The 16,768-nt window shown below is 61.2% G+C and overlaps 1 protein-coding gene across 3 annotated transcripts in view; it reads left to right on the forward strand.

Annotated features, from left to right (window-relative positions):
• The window catches only part of PLEKHG4 (pleckstrin homology and RhoGEF domain containing G4), a 96,745-nt gene that overhangs the window by 66,895 nt on the left and 13,082 nt on the right, over positions 1 to 16,768 (forward strand). For all 3 annotated transcript variants that reach the window (XM_075940575.1, XM_075940573.1, XM_075940574.1), the window contains exons 14-15: positions 602 to 793; positions 14,755 to 15,635. In XM_075940575.1, the coding sequence (XP_075796690.1) occupies positions 602 to 793; positions 14,755 to 15,635 (1,073 nt within the window). The remainder of the gene's footprint in view (positions 1 to 601; positions 794 to 14,754; positions 15,636 to 16,768) is intronic.

Consider the following 16,768-nt stretch of genomic DNA (forward strand, 5'->3'; position numbering starts at 1 on the left):
CGTGGGGCCCAGGGCAGCCAGGAGGGTTACCCAGGGGTGCAACAGGGGTTCCCCTTTTCCCCCACCGCGGTGGCAGGAGCCGGAGAGACTCAGCTCCCTGGCCCGTCTCCAGCCCCCTGCGCTCCATTGCACTGTGGTGATGGGCAGGGGAGCCCCCCAGCCCCCAGCACTCTGCTTCCTGCCACTGTGGGGCGCACTGGGGCGGGTTGCTGGGTTGCTCCAGCTCCCGTCACCACTGTGAATGTGGGGAGGGAAGGATCCCTGCTGTTGCCCCGCACCAGGCCCCTGTAGCCTCTGGCTTGTGTCTCTCGGGAGAGGGGGCTTTGGGCAAAGGGTGGAGTGGGAGTGGGAGGGGGTGGAGCTTGAGGGGAGGGGCGGAACAGAGCCTGCAGCAGGGGGGAGGGTTGCCCCCACCCTAGGGAGGCTCTGTCTGAGCTTCCCAGTTCAGAGGGCCGCTTAAAGAGGACGCTTGCCCGAGAGCACTGCTGTCGGCATTGCTGTGCCGGGCTTGGCTTAGCTCGTCCGGACGGCTCCCAGGGGCTGCGGAAGTCTCCCGCGCTCTCCCTTCCAGGTCTGACCCGCAGCTGCCGTTTCCTTTCAGGACTATTGTAGGCGGGGCTGGGAGATGTTAAAGAAGCTGGACAAGTGGGAAGATGTTTCCTCAGCAGACTTGCATGTCTACGGGCGCAAGCGGCACGCGTACCATAATCAGCTGGCTGAGTTCGGCGCCTCTCTGGAGGGTGCCCGGAGTCGGCTGCGAGACACCATCAGGCTATACGAATTCTTCGACAAGGTGAGGACACCCAGTGCTGAGCTTTGAGGAGGGGAAGGGGCGGGGCCGTGAAAGGACGTGTCTGTTGGGGAATGAGGGGAAGATCCCAGCGTTTTCATCTGGTCTGATTCTGCCAACCTCCAAGCCATGACTGGGATGGAGAAAGTGAATAAGGAAAAGTTATTTCCCATAGCACAAGAACTAGGGGTCATCAAATGAAATGAAGAGGTAGCAGGTTTAAACAAACAAAAGGAAGTTTTTCTTCACATAGCTCACAGTCAACCTGTGGAACTCCTTGCTGGGGGATGTTGTGAAGGACAGGACTATTAGCCAGGCTGGGCAGGGAGGGTGTCCCTAGCTGAGGCTGGGAGAGGGCAACAAGGGAGGGATCACTTGATGTTTCCCTGTTCTGTTCATTCCCATCTGCCATTGGTCACTGGCGGAGGACAGGACACTGGACTAGATGGACCTTTGGTCTGACCCCGTCTGGCCGCTCTTATATGCAAGCCCAATGTGATGGACACGTCCCTTTCAGTCAGCCCCAGAGTCTGGTGGGTAGAAGCACCATCTGAGAGACCGGGGGGGCGGAAGTGAGTCCTGCAACCGTACAAAGAGCCAGAAATGGCCTGAAATCGGGAGGCGAGGCGCCGGGAGCCCGGAGTGCCCGGAATTCCCTCCCGTTTGCTCTGAGGCGAACGTGGCTGCCTGCTGTCGGGCGCTCGGCGCGGGTTCGCTTCTGAAGTCGCTGGTGAGGAACAGGCGAGTTCCCGGGTGCATTTGGCGAGCGCCAGAGGCCAATGAATCCGCGTTCCATTTCTGGCCCGGTTGTCCAAACGCCGGGAGATCGACGCGCCCAAATTCCAGAAGGAATCAGGCCCTGCAAGTGAAGCAAAAAGACGGAGGCATCCAGGTAGCTTGTGTGGCAGGCTTTGTAGAAACCCCCTTTTCAGGGCGTGGGTCGTGGCTGGTAGGACACGGTTCAGCCGGCTCGTGCTGGTTCGCGCCTGACGCTCCCGGGAGGGGAAGGTCGTAGGCACCTGCACTCTGGTGTCGGCATCGCGGACCAACCGCCTCGCCCAGCTCTGTAGCGCCGAGCGAGCTTCGGCACCGCGGCATTTGTAGTAAGACCTCCCTTGGGGCCAGGGTTTCCGTCTCGGGACAGGCACGCGCCCGCCTCCCTCTGGGCGTCTGGCCGCCCTTCCCAGCCGCTCAGAGCCCGGGACGGGGGGCAAAGCTACTAGCTTCCCCGTCTGGTAGGTGTGTCCAGAGGCCACCACTGGCCCCACGGGGGCTAAGGCAAAGTGGCTGAGATAGAGGCCCCCCTGCATCCCCCTGGGTAACTCTCACCTGGGGACTGCCGGTGCCAGCCCAGGCGTGGCCGACGCTAAAGCCCTGCCAGACTGATGCGGGGGAGCAGAAGGGGCAGCTGCCCCAGGGCCAGGCGGTTTAAGGGGACTGGCTGATGGGGGTTCTGCCCCCGGCCTCGCCCCTCCCGGGAGCCCAGAGCTTTCCCCCGCTTGCTCGTCTGTAAGTCCCAGCATATACTCCCCCCGGCTACCTCCCAGCAGGCTGCTCTACCCGTGGGCGTGGCGGTGGGGCAGTGACGCAGCAGGGGGACGGCGTGCTGCTCCTAACAGACGATGGACGTTCTCGCGCTTGGCCGTGCTCTCCACCGCCCTCCCGCCCCCCAGCTCTGCAGGCGCCTGGGCGAGTGCCGCGCTGGACCGGGGAGGGGGACTCCCTTCGATCGCCATCCCCCCACGGCCTGGCCCTGGTGAAGGCAGCGGCCCTGATCTGGGGCAAGGAGGGCTGAACAGAAGTTTGGTCCAGTGAACGTTCTCCCTTCCGTGGCGGGGCCTCTCCGGTCTCACCCAGCTGCGGAGGCTGCCTGCTCCCTGAAAGGCCGTCTGCGAAGCCTGAGTCTGGATAGGCGGTGGCGGGTGGCTGCGATCGCTGCATCTGGGGCTGTGCCGTGGGGCTGCTCGGCTTGGTGGGTTCGAGTCTCCTTGGTGCCGCGGAACAGGGGAGCGGGAGCCAGAAGAATGCAGCTCGGGGGGCTGGGTAGCAGGCCAGGCACGTAACTGGCTGCCCTGCGACATGGCTCCAGCTCAGGAAATCCACTGGCTGCTGCCCCGGCTGAGGGCTCTGTCGTGGGCAGCGGCTCGTGGGGGCGTTGGGTGCAGCCCCTCCCAATCCTGCTCTTCCCTCGCCTACATTACCTGCCGCCCCTGGGTGCCATGCAGGGGCTAGGGGCCAAGGGGGAGCAGCATGGGGGTGCGGGGGTTGGGGAGCCCCTGGGGGCCAAGGGAAATGGGTGATGCTAGGCCCACAGGGGTCCCCAAACACAAGTTGGCCCAGGGTGCCATTTTCTCCAAGGCCGGCCCTTGCTGTGTGGAGAGCATCCCCTCCTGGTAGCCTGTCTGGTGCTCCCTGCCCCTCCCCCCACTAGTGTGGGAGCCTCCCCCCCCCCCCCCGCGTGGGAGTAGCCCCCTGTGACATACCCGCCCCCCGTGTCTGGCACTCAAGCCAGCACTCGCCTTCTGTTCAGAAAACAAAGGGCCGGCCAGGGCAGAAGGGGCCGTCCCTGCAGCTCCTCCCCGCTGTCCCTGTAGGAATGCTAATGGGTCCGTCCCATCTGCCAGCAGATGTCACTCCTTCGTGCTGTGCAGGCCGCCCCAGCCCTCGGCCGCTCTCCGGGCATTGCCCCGTGGAGCGCGGCGCAGGCTTTCCACGGCAGACGGGCCGGGACAATGCTCCTGTGAGTACCCAGCGTCCGGCCATGCCGTTGGGCGGAGGGCTCGCAGACAAGGGCGGGAGAGGAGACGCAGCGGTGCTGGGGCACGGCCTGGCTGTATTCCGGCTGGATCTGGCGCGCTGGCCGCGTTCAGACAGTGTCCCAGGGACTCTGCCTGCGGGTGTTTGCCGGCCTGGAGCGTCGCTCTCTGGTTTTCCGCCTCGCGGCGACAGCCCCACGCCAGACATGACCCAGATTAGCTCTGTGCTCTTTGCCCGCTGGCGTAAAGAGAGCCGCGGTGCCGGCTGTGTGCCGGGGGCATGAGGTGCAGGAAGGTGCAGGCTGCCCCCCAGGTACCTGCGCCTGGCCAGGGCTTTGTTTGACTGGTCGTGGCCAAGGTACGGCTGCAGAAAGCCGGGACTTGGTCCTGCTGCTTCAGATCGGGACGGGCTGGCTGTCCGGGGGGTGCAGGAAATGGACTTGCTGTGTCAATCTGGGAACTTGAAAATGAGGGCTTGAGAAATTAACCAGATTTAGAAGAACATCAGACTGGGGCCAGCCAGCCCACTGGCCAATGCCAGGTGCCCCAGAGGGAGTGAACAGAACAGGGAATCCTCACGCGATCCCTCCCCAGTCACCCAGATTCCTCCAAGAAGGGATCTGGGCCCCTCACCAGAGACAGTTATGGGGAGCAGGCCCCCCCAGCAAGCTTAAGGGCATCTTCCCGGTGAGCCCCCCCATTCCCTCTGCTGCTGGGAAGTGGGACGGCGCTGTCCTGGACCCCGGCTTGGGGAGCGCTCGCCGGCCTCCATCTGCAGCAGGGGATTCTCCCTGTTCAGCCTAGACACAAAGAGCAGAGGAGCCGGAGAAGAGCCACAGACAGGCGGCTGGAAGGGAGCCGGCCGTGGCCCGGAGTTCTCAAAGCCCAGCTCCCTTTGTACTGCACGCCAAAGTCTGCTCCAAGCAGGCTCCGCTTTCCCCGGGTGTCGCCCCACGTGGAAACTTCCAGCTGCTTTTTAGAGGGGAATCACCCCAGCCTTGGTGGAATCAGGGCTGGGCAGACACCAGGCAGGCGGAGACGCCCCGTGCTTGCCAATTGTGGGAACTGGGTAGGCACGGGGAGCGCCAGCTGGTTGTGCTCTGTCCGTGTGAGCATGTTCAGTGCAATCCAGGCAGCAAATCGCAGGGAAGGGGGGGCCCGTGTCTCCCCACCCCCTGCACAGTAGTGGAAGAATGCGCAGGATTATGGGACCCCGGGGAAAAATCTCTTTGCTGTCAAAAACCTTAAGAGGAGATCCGCCCGTATCACCATCGTCCACAGTGATCCAAGTCGGGTAAACACTGAATGGAGTCTTTGTATTCGTGCACTCTGTTGCATTCATGTTCTTAATGGGTTTTGGGGACCCAAATGTTCTCCGGGTAAATCTTAATCCACCTCTGCCCATGCATCAACCCGGACACCACGAATCCACAGTGGGATAAACATGAAGCAGGCTCCCCCTCTGCCTCTGCCTAGCAGCGGGGTGCTCTCTTTTCCAGTTCCTTCTGCATGAAAGGCCCAGCCGGCAGCTTGAGACTCAACGGGATCTGATTAACAAGGGGATTTGGTCAGATTAACACCAAATGAGCAGTCTGCGCAGCGCCTCTAGACTGCCACTCTGTGAAACTCATCTGGAGGGATCTGGATTTCCTCTCCAGCACATCTGAGGAAGTGGGTTTTACCCACGGAAGCTCATGACCTTATACCTCTGTTAATGTCCAAGATGCCAAAGGCCTGTTTGCTGTTTTCAAAGTTACAGACTAACACAGCGACCCCCTTGAGACTTCATCTAGAGGGAGTCACTTGGGTTCCTCTTGTAGAGACAGCCTCTGGTTTCCAAGACCAGAAGGGTCCACTGGGATCATCTCATATGATCTTTCTCGGTTAGACTGGAGAGCCCAGGGTGAAGTATTTGTTGCCCACGTAGATCGTTATGAAATGTAATCCGTCTATCTCTTGCCCGTCTCTGTGTTAAGCTAAGTACACCGAGCACCTTGAGTCTATAAAATACTGGGAAAGCGTTAGCGTTCTTCCAGTCTTCTGGTACTTCCCCAATGTTTCAAATCTTACTGAAATGCAACTTTAGCAGGCCAATGTGCCCTCAGCCAGGTCTTTGAAAACTCTTGAAGGCAAGTTCTCTGCTTCCCAATGGTCATTTACAGTTTTTGCTGATTCAGTTCTTCCTGCCAGTTGATTTGGCCCATCACTGATTTCCGCTTTCTGAAACTGTCCCTTTGAAAGCACCAGGTGTTACCCGTCACTGAGCTGGGTTTTATCTTGTATGCACATCACAAAAGTGCACAAAGATAGTGACACAGCTATATTGGGAGGAGAGCATTGCTCCTTGGCTTGCCCTCATAAAACCACCCAGCTCCTGGGTCAGCCAGTTGATGCCTTTTTCAGATCACAGGCCCATAACGAGTGCACAGCTGCTGCTATGGGGCGGGCATGTTGCCTGGGATGTGGACTTTGGGTGGATGTGGCCGTTGTGGCTGCAGGATTGGCACAGTCACAGCCATCCAGATACCAGCTTCTGCCTTTGATCAGCCCGTGACGCTAGCCCCGTCACCCACGTCTTACATTTCCAAACAAGCGCCAGGAGGCTTTCTCCCATGCTGCCCCCTGTAAACATTCACAGGGCTCTCTTTATCCTCCTTCCTGCTCCTCCTTAACTCTCCTCTGCCACGATGCCCACAAAGAACAATTGTTGTAGCCCACGGCTGTGCTGAGACCACTGCCGGTTGTGCTGATCAATATTGCCTCCTGGTGTGGCTGGGGTCGGCATCTGTCGGCCATCACTGGCCTTCTACTTGCATCAGCGGCTTTTTGGTCTATGTACAGCTCCTAGCACAGGGGAGGCGCTGGTGCATGCCGAGGCCTCCTAGGCAGTGCAAATAATGCAGCGTACTAATAACAGCTCAGAAGGTGAGCAGGGTGGCTGGATTTTACTACCTCCCCCATTAAGAGGGAGTGGAGAGACCAGGTTACCTACCCAGCAGGTCACTCAACTCCAGGAGTGTCAATCGCTCTTTCAGCATTGCCTGGATTGCTGATCGACTTAGGCCTGGTCTAGGCTGCAGCGGAAGGTCGAATTAAGATACACAAATCCAGCGACGTTAATTATGTAGCTGAAGTCAAAGTATCTTAAATTGCGTTTCTGCTCCGTTCACACAGCGGGAGGCCGACAGGAGCAAACGCTCCCATCGGCTTCCCTTACTCCTCATGAGGAGCAGGAGTACTGGCGCCGATGGGGGAGCCCTCTGAGTTCGATTTAGCGGGTCTTCACTAGACCCGCTAAATCGAACCCCCGAAGATTGACCATGGCAGCATCATGTAGATGTGTCCACAGTGTTCTTTTCCCAGATAGATCAGGAGTAAGAGTGTTGGGGTTAGTTCCATTTTCTACTACTCCATTTAACCCAGCGAGAACTCCAGATTCAACTCTGGGATGCAAAACCCTTCCTTTGCGGGGAGCGGAGTGAGAGACGCACGACTCCACTGTGCCCACAGGAAGCTACTCATGACGGATTATGAGGAGTCTGCTGGGGATACTGTGCTGTGGAATGCCTGGTCTCTGACGCCTGCTTGCTCTCTGAATTGCAGCGTGTGTTTGACGGAATGGGGCGTTTTGTGCTTTAGGACGTGGCTGAGGGAATTTGTGTCCATTGCCCCAGGACGTAGTGGAACCATCTTTCTCCAAAGCACTACGGGGGTGCTTGGGGGCAGTTGGTTCCTCTCCTGCTGTGCCAGGCCCGTCAGGTTTCAGCGGTGGTGTTTTTTTCCTGCTGTTGTTGCTGTCTACCAAACAGGTGGCGTGTCCTGTGCTGAGAGTCCTCCACCCGCTTCAGCAGCAGTAGTCTGAAGTTCAGCCCCTTCCCCCGCCCTGTTTTCTCTAGTTCCCCGGGCTTGTCCATCTGGTGTGTAAGCAAGCAGCATGTGCTTGTGAATAGCAGAGCTGGTCGGGTGCCCTAATTGGGCGCCGTTGCGCCAGGGGGACTGCAGCGATCCTAGCCCTGTGCACACGGATGTGCGCTCTCCCGCCGGATGGACCCCGCTGTAGAAATACGCAGGTAGGATTCGGGTTATTTTTCAGGCTGCTTATCGCTGAATGACGCGCTGCCTCCAGGACCGAAAAGTTAGCTTCTCCGTGGGGCATTGGCTGCCTGGGAGCCTCCCTGCTATTGCCAGAAGAAGTTTCCGAGCAGACCCAATGCAGTTGAGAAGCTGGGTGCTGTACAGAAACAATTCCCGGTGTAACGACCGGCTCCGCGGTCCCAGAGAGGGAGGGTTTTCTGGGTTGCTTTGCTGTGACGGTAACAGGCGAGCCGGGATGACATCGCGCTCCCTGTTCGCAGTCTAATCTTGGGCTTACCCGGCATCATGGAGAACTGTGAAAGTGAGGGGTAGCCTCCCGACATTGCAAAAGGTGACAAAGGACCCCAGGGCTGCTGTGAGCCAGGCAGATGTGTGTGGCTGTCCAGGGGGGATTTCCGAGGGAAGGGGGCGTGCTAATACAAAGACTCATTCTCGGAGGAAGGGCAGCGTGCTTTCTCTGGCAGATTGTGCGCGGGGGACGGGGGGAGGGAGACCTTTTCTTTGGCTTGTGCGCTATTGTGTGCTCCAGGGCCGTGAAAGCTTGCACTGTGAGTATTGTCCTGGTGGAGAATGACAATCTGTGGGGCCCCAGCGCGGCTGAGGGCTGTGCCTTGGCAGCTGCCTGCTGTAAACAAATGCCCCGCTGGACCCCACGGCTCCGGAGCCGAGGGCAAGGGCTGGGCACGGTCCCTGCGGCACGTTCGGGAGGCCTCTCCTCGAATCTCTGCTGCCGAGGAGGCTGGGTCCATCCGGGCGGTGCAGCGGCAGAGAGCCTGGGGAAGCCCCTCGTACACTACACACAGCACTGCACTTAGCTGCGCTGTGTCCTGGCCCAGGCTCCCCCCTGCCCGCCCATTCCTCCCACCACCGGCGCGGAAGCACCGTCGGGGCCAGGAGAGTCAGTGTGGTGCAGTGTCGGAGCCCCAGGGGCCGGGGACTGACAGGCAGTTGTGGTTGCCAAATCCTGTGACGCTGATCACCAGGGGTCAGGTGCATAGACACCAGACTGTGTGGCAGTTTGGGTCACAGTTATCCCCGGGAGACTGTCACCTGATGGGCTGATCACACCCCTGAGCCCACCAGCCAGCCTTCTGCCCCCCCCAAAGCTCTGGTCTCCCCCAGCGTTGGCACCGAGTTGGGGTCACAGCCCCAGTGGGACCAGAACCCCAGGCAAATCCAGCGTACTCTGCACACAAGCATTACGCAGCGCAAGCTTGTTCGGTGTTTGCTCCCTGTACCGCCGAGAGAGAGGCACTGCTGTTCCCCTCTTCCCCAGGAACAAATTATTGACACGGGGTTTGATAATAAACAAACGTGATGTTATTAAGTGTAACAAGTAGGATTGAAGCAGCTGCGAGTGATAACAGACAGATCAAAGTACGTTGCTCAGCAAAATAAAACCAAACCTGAGCGGTGGAGGTTCTGGGGTCTCCCACTCCTTAGTCATAGCCAAGGTTTGCACCAGGGTCAGATTTAGGGCAGGAAAGTGGCTGGCGGGCCGGGCGTGGGGAGCCGCCAGGCTTGGGGTACTGTTGTTGTTGGTGACTAAAGGACAAGTGGGACGTGTCGATTCCAGTTTGAAGGGGCCAAGGAATATTGAGACTATGACGTTTCCCGTAAATAAGCAGATGGGACCCCTCTCAGAGTCACCCTGCAAAAGATGTCGCTGTGCAGCAAGATCGGTCGAGGCCGCGTGTCCAAGTAAAGAAACACTTCGGTCTCTTTCTGCTCTGTGGTCAACTCTACTGGAAAAGGCCAAAAAAAAGCCCCTCTCGAAGTTTTTGAATGAGCCTAAAATAACTTTTCAGCAAGAGCTTGCTCTGTGCCTTCTGGCTGCCATTCCCTCATCCTGCTTGTGTCAGACGCGGCCTCCTCCTCTTGCCATTCGGTGCCTGTCTCTGGAGTTTTGCAAAGGGTACCCGGCCTGTTCCCAGTATCCGCTCTCAGATGGAAGATCCTCACGGGCCGTGTTACAAGTCTGGCTCGGTGCCCTTCTTGGAGAGCACTGCACTGACACAGCAGGCCAGCGAGGTACCAAGGGGCTGAGACTTACAATGCCCTGCGGGACCTGGAGCAGTCGCATGAAGCCCCGGCTGGAATCTCACAGGAAGCACGAAGGCTGGCAAACCAGCTCCCTCGCTCCACACGTCTAGCGTCAGCCGTGGTTTGTGACGCGAGCCTGTTCCAAGCAAGTGGTGCTGGGGAGGCTTTTACAAACTCGAGCGCTGGGCACCCCACCACGCCGACGTCGACGAGAAGTTGATGTCGTTGGGACCTGCAGAGAGAACGGGTCTGAAGATGCCGGCGGTGCTGGCAAAGGAATGGCAGAAAACTGCAGAAGCGAGCCCATCTTCAAGGAACTCAGTGTCATTGGAAGAAGAGGCAGTGACAAATACCCTGGGAGTGCGCTGATTAGGGAGCAGGAAACCTGCCTTCGCTCTGCGCTGCATCTTTCTGAGGCTCATTCTCCGGCTCCCCTAATGGCAGGGGGGTCCCGGCACTCTCTGCTTCGCCCCGGCCCCTGGCTGTAGGACAGGTCCAGCAGCGAGACCTACATACTCTTGGGGGTGGCTGGGCCCTGTGGGGGGAGGACGGGTATAATCCTTTTGATAATGAGGTTCAGGAAAGGCCCCTCTGTGGCTGACCACTGATTGGATCACAAAAGTTGGCTGCCATTTTCCTGGCAGGGCCCAGACATTGGGCGTAATTTGAGCGGGTCAGCGTTCCTCTAACCTTTTCCATCCACGGGCAGAATAAATGTTTCTGTGTGCATCGAGGCCTGTGGGAATGTGCACCACCAGTAGAAACACAAACCTAGCTGAGGGCGCTCTGCTAATCAGCTGGGCGGCGCTGGGCAGTGGCTGGACAAGTATTCAGCTTACAGGGAGCTGGCACCACCCAGCACTTTGTGCAGGGCAAGCTGTGGAGGAAAGCATGCTTCGGCACTAGACCTCCCAGCACCCTGATGAGGGAGCTCTGCTGGGGCCTTCCCTGTCCCGCACCCCGCACCTTTTCCCAGTACAGGTCTGCATGCGCTGCCTGAAAGGTGAGTGTGACAGGGCGTGTGCACCCGCACTGGGCTGGAAGGGGTTAATACCCGGTGGGCAGAGGAAGCCCCACCCCTCAGCTACACTGGGCATGCTCCAAGAGCTGGGTTAGTATAAAAGGGAGCAGCTCGGCTCAGTCCGGGCTGGACACTGGAAAGGAAGGACCAGAGGGGAACCAGCCAGAGACCCTGCCAGCAGGAGCTGGAGGCCCAGGAGACTGGATCGAGCTGGAGGAGCCTCAGGGAGCGACTGGTGCCGTGAAAGCAGAGCACCCTGAGGCCTGATTGCCCGGCTGCCAGGGATGATAGGAAGTGACCCAGGGGCGCGAGTGGTGTCTCCTGCCCGAGGGAGCTCAGCGAGTTGCAGCCGGATGCCTTGCAGAGCGAGTGGTGGGCCACTCCGCCACTGCCAGGGCCCTGCCTTGGGGCCCAGTGGAGTAGGGCCGCACTATTCCACTGGGCCCCCCTACCAGGGCTGCTGCCCCAACCCCACAGACTCTGGCCATTAGGCCGCACTGTCTTACGGTGACAGCCCGACTCCGATCCCCAACAGACCAGCAGTGGTAAAAGCAATGGCACCCTCCCTCCCCAGATCTCCCCTCTTGGGATGGGGTGTACATACACCGCGACTGGGAGCAACAGCCGGAGCCGGCAAAGCCCAGGAGGGGACGGGGCACACGCTGCTCACTGGGTGCTGGGCAGCGCCCTCCCTGCGGCCGTTCTGCGGGCTGAAGTGCTGCTGGGAAGACGCTGTGACCTGGAAACGCCTGCGCGGCCGGTGAGCGGCTCGCTGGAAGGCAGAGCCCATTGTGCGGAGCACAAAGCGGGATTCTTAACGAGCCAGCGACAGGCACCGGGGACTGACAGTCCCTTCTCAGTTCCTCTTTGGCTGCTGGCGCCAGGAGGTTTGCTGCAGCCGCCCCTGTGTGCCTCAGTTCTCAGCAGGAGCGCGAACTGGGCCAGGAGAGGCTCTCGCGCGCTCTCGCCCTCTCTTGCTCTCACCCTCTCTGGCGTGCTCTCGCCCTCTCTGGCGCGCTCTCGCCCTCTCTCGCTCTCGCCCTCTCTGGCGCGCTCTCGCCCTCTCTCGCTCTCGCCCTCTCTGGCGTGCTCTCGCCCTCTCTGGCGCGCTCTCGCCCTCTCTGGTGCGCTCTCGCCCTCTCTCGCTCTCGCCCTCTCTGGCGTGCTCTCGCCCTCTCTGGCGCGCTCTCGCCCTCTCTGGCGCGCTCTCGCCCTCTCTCGCTCTCGCCCTCTCTGGCGCGCTCTCGCCCTCTCTGGCGCGCTCTCGCCCTCTCTGGCGCGCTCTCGCCCTCTCTGGCGTGCTCTCGCCCTCTCTGGCGCGCTCTCGCCCTCTCTCGCTCTCGCCCTCTCTGGCGTGCTCTCGCCCTCTCTGGCGTGCTCTCGCCCTCTCTGGCGCGCTCTCGCCCTCTCTGGCGCGCTCTCGCCCTCTCTGGCGCGCTCTCGCCCTCTCTGGCGCGCTCTCGCCCTCTCTGGCGCGCTCTCGCCCTCTCTCGCTCTCGCCCTCTCTGGCGCGCTCTCTCCCTCTCTGGCGCGCTCTCGCCCTCTCTGGCGCGCTCTCGCCCTCTCTCGCTCTCGCCCTCTCTGGCGCGCTCTCGCCCTCTCTGGCGCGCTCTCTGTCTGCCTCGTCGGGCTGCTCTTTCCTGGATCCAGCCCTGGGGGAGGGCAACGTGTTCTCTTCCCACCTTATGTGAGGAACCACATACCCACCTCTCTGGCCCCCTGGGGACAACATGTGAGTCCCCGTTCCCCGGTGAGGCCAGCCCAATGGCAGGGACACGCCTTGCCCAGCTCCCCCCGGCACAAGAAGCGAAGGGGTCACATGGGGAATGCTGAGGGACCCATGTGGCCGGGTAAAGAGCTCCGCTACCATGACGACGAACACCGGGCCAGCACTCAGACAGACCAAGGCCTCTGCACCCCGGTCCCCATGTATTATTTCCTAAGCGCTTGTGCCTGGACGTCAGGGGCTCCTGACCCCCAGCTGGCTCCCCCGCTCTGTTACCCGCACAAATATCTCTGTACTCACCTTTACCCCGTTCCTAGGGCTCAGTGCAACCCTGTCAATTACACACCCATCCTCCCCCAATTCCTAGGGCTCAGGGCGCATCTTCCCGCGGGCTGGCAGGATCTTTAGCCACTGAAAGAGCCTCACCCAGTAATATCCTGATCCTCTATTTATTGACAATTCCCAAACAAGCAGAATACACACGCTAAGCACACAGGGTCATGCTCACCAGTCCGGGTGCAGGCAGACTTCCCCTGTTGGCCAGGCAATATCAGTCTCTGGTCTTACGCTGTGTCTCGGAGGTGAGTTCTTCTTTCCAAGTCTTCCCCCTCCTCCTGGTCCTCTTCCAGCCTTTTCTTCCTTCTGTTACTTCTGATCTTCTCCTCCGTCTTGAACCCCAGTTTATAGAATGAAACCTGAGTCTTGCTTAGCTAGACCTTCCCCAAGTATTTTAGTATCATTTTACTAACCAATCCTAACAGAATGACCTAACCAATCACACCCCACCACCTTAATCGATTTACACCCAGCAACATTAATTATCCAGCAGACAGGAACAGTTACAAACCAGACCGAGATCTCAGACAACAATAGGAAAGTGCAGTGACAATGCTCATAGCGTGAGGATTCCACGACATTCTCTGTGGAGAAGCAGTTTCTTGCCAGACAGTTTTACTTCGGTTTTCTTTACCCATCTGAGATCTGTCTTTTTACCTGGTGACAGTGGGGGGCTCTCAGGGCAAAGTCCCCTCCTCACAGCCTGGGGTGACACTTCGTAGTACAATGTAGATGGAATGTGAGGACGTGACTCCAGGCCTTACAGAAATGGCTGCTGCTCTTCAGTCTGGTTGCAGAAGGCAGCCTAGCACAGGCCTTCCGACGTGGCTACAGAAAAGCCAGATTGCTACAGCTGCTCGGGCAGCTCAGGGGCACGGCCCAGGAAGGTGCGTGGGAGAGCTAGCGCCCAGCGGGCCCTGGAGACAGACAGAGGGACTCAAGTGCTCCTGTCGAGGGTGACTGGACGAGTTACTAGGCTGTCAGGGCGAGGGAAGAGCTGCCGCGGAGGGAAAGGGTCCTGAAGGCCTTTGGGCCCTGCTGTGTGCCTTTGGGGGACGGGGCAGGGCTGGCCGGGGGAATAAGGTTGCCAGGGGTCCGGTTTTGAACCAGACAGCCCAGTATTTGAGCTTTCTGTTGGGGAAACAAATGGAGAGAATAGAACTGTCCGGTATGTTCCAAATACGATGTGATGTCGATTGTGATGTCATGGCAAGCGTGTCTGGTATTTTTGTAGAAACCATCTGGCAACCCTACTGGGGGAATGGGGGCTGGTCGGGGGAGGGCCTGGCGGAATGGGGGATGGAAGGGGGCGGGGCAGCACTGGCCAGGGGAGGGCCTGGCAGAATGGGAGATGGAGGGGGGCCCAGGGAAATGGGAGGGGGGCTGGCCAGGGGAGAGCCCCGGGAAGTTGGGGGTGGAGATGGGTGGGGCTGGCCGGGGGAGGGCTCAGGGAAGTGTGGGGTGGAGGGGAGCGGGGCTGGCTGGGGAAATGGAGGGTGGGGTGGGGCAGGGTTGGCCGGGTTAGAGGCTCTGCCAGCCCCCTGCCATGCAGAGCAGCCCCAACCCTGCAGGAGCCTCCTTCCAGGCTGGGGGGGGCCCTGCCCCCCCGTGCGGTGCAGCCTCGGCTCCGGCTGTTCGCCACCTGCCCCCTCCAGAGTGGGAATGGCTCGTGTATGCAGCGCCTCCCCCCACACAGCCCACTGCTACCTCCCCGCGGTGCCTGGGGGCCGCAGGGCTGGGCGCATGGCAGGCCCCCATTGTGACCGCTCCAGGGGGCTGGGTGCTATGGCCCAGGCTGCGACAGGGCGTCCGGCCCAGCTGGCACCCCGAGGAGAAAGAGCCTTTTGTTTTGTGAGTGGCTGAGCCCCAGGAGCGGCCCTGGGCCAGCACACTGACCCTTTTCTCTGGCACTGCACCTGGGCCCCGCAGGGCGGGGGGGCTTCCCCGCACCTCGGAGACTGACAGGCTGTGTCCCTTGGCCTTGCAGGCGTACGAGTGGGCGCTGGAGGGGCTCCGCCACCTAGCCTGCATCAGCATGGAGGACTGCAGCTCGCCCGAGCTCTGCGCCGCGGCCCTGCGGTCCCTGGAGAGCTACAAGGCCCGGCACCCGGCCCTCGGCGAGGCCACCTTCCAGGAGATGAAGGCGCTGGCCTGCGAGCTGAGGAGCGACCGAGGGCTGAAGCAGTGGAAATTCGCCTGGTCCAAGTGCCAGGAGACCAGGCTGGTCTTCGAGAAGAAGCTGGAGGCTGCCCTGAGGGCGCGCCGGGCTCTGCTCTCTGAGGGGGAGCAGGCCCGGGGGGCCGGGGAGGGCGGCAGGCTGGCCCACCGGAGACATTCGGAGGGAGCCCTCCCTGGGCTGTTCCCCGACAGGCCTCACCGGGGGCCCCATCCCCACAGCCGGCCAAGCCGTGCTCCTGCGTGGCCCGGGGCAAAGGCTCCCTCCCCCACCCCCAGCAGCCGCGGGGAGGGCAGCGCCGGGGAAGCGGCTCCCAGCACGAGTCCCGCCCTGGGCAGGGCCTGCGCAGCGCCGGGCGCTGGGCCCGAGGACAAGCCCCACCTGGAGAGTATCGTCGAGCTCCTCGAGGCCAACGCCGCCTGCTCCTCCACAGTGGCCTCCAAGAGGCCGCTGAGAAAGGCCCAGAGCTTCGACCTCCCCTGCGGCCAGGGCCAGCGCGCCAGCTGCCAGCGGACTCTGAGCGAGCCGGCCCGCTGCGGCAACACGGGCGTCTTCATCAAGGGGCTGGAAGTGAGCAGCACGGAGCTCCGGGACCGAGCACGCCCGCGGGCGGCTCCCGGCTGGGCTGCGCACGGCCTGCCCGAAGAGCAGCACCGCCGCGGCGCCACGCCAGAGGCCAAGAGCCGGGGCAGGTGGGTGACTTGGGGCAGGGGATGGGGGGTGTCTCTAACGGGGCAAGGTCTGTGGTAGGGCAGGAAAGGGTCCGGCCCCCTGCAGTGAGGTGGCTGCTGACTGTGTTCTGGGGAAGCGCAACTGGTACAGAAAAGACGGGGGCGTGGGGCAGCCATTTCCTGGGGCTACAGAAAACCCGGAACCTTCCCCATAAGCCCTGGGCTCCAGGCTGACCCATCTTGCAGCGCCCCCCGAGGGATGCCCAGAAGGGAAGGGAAGGGAAGCTTGGCCTTGAACCAGGTGGAGCCTTTTCTGCTCAAGGACCCAGCAGCTCCCAGAGAGGTGTGTCCGGCGCGGCCCACCCTGTCCTGGACAGTGCATCTCCAGTCCAGCCCTCCCCTACGGGGAGACGGGAGACTCGCTTGTGATTCCCTGTTGTGTTCCCTCCCTCTGGGGCACCTGGCGTTGGTTGCTGGGGGCAGCCAGGACCCTGGGCTGGAGGGACGGTGACAAAGAGTGCTGGGGCTGGAGGCCATAGGGCCTGGTGACGGGCCGGTCTCTGTGCCAGCAACCACCTCTCAGCCGAACCGAGGCTCCCCACAGAGCTCGGCTCCCCCCTCGACTTGGTGTCGGTGCTGGGGGGGTTCTGGGGGCTGCGTGTGCCGTGCAGGGGAGGGGGTGGGAGCAAGGGCAGGGCCTTGGCACAGTCTAATTAAAGCCCCAAAGCGCCGCCTCTCCGGGCCCTGCGCCTCCACCCTGTGCCCCCCGGGAGGAGCCTGGGCAGCCAGCTGGGTGGGGCCCAGAGGCGGGCCAGGGGAAACTGGGAGGTCCCCTTCCCAGTGGGAGGGGGCGGGAGATACGTAGGGTCCTTCTCCTTGTGGGAAGAAGCAGGTTGGAGCGCCAGGCTCCAGGCTCCACACACTGCGAGGCTGGGCCAGCTGCCGCTACCCTCCGATAGGCCACTGCGGCTCGGAGACAGCCCATCGCCCGGCTGGCCCGGTGCCGGAGCGGGATGGACACTGGCCTGGGGGGCTGCGGGGTTGTTGGCTGGAAGCCGAGGCTGCTTCCTGCTCCGTCCCAGGGCGCAGCGTGAGAAGGGTGGGGGAAGGCGAAGCCAGCAAGAGGGACTTGTGTGCAGGTAACACAGAGACCA

The sequence above is a fragment of the Pelodiscus sinensis genome, chromosome 12 (assembly GCF_049634645.1).
Source record: "Pelodiscus sinensis isolate JC-2024 chromosome 12, ASM4963464v1, whole genome shotgun sequence".
Lineage (NCBI taxonomy): Eukaryota > Metazoa > Chordata > Testudines > Trionychidae > Pelodiscus > Pelodiscus sinensis.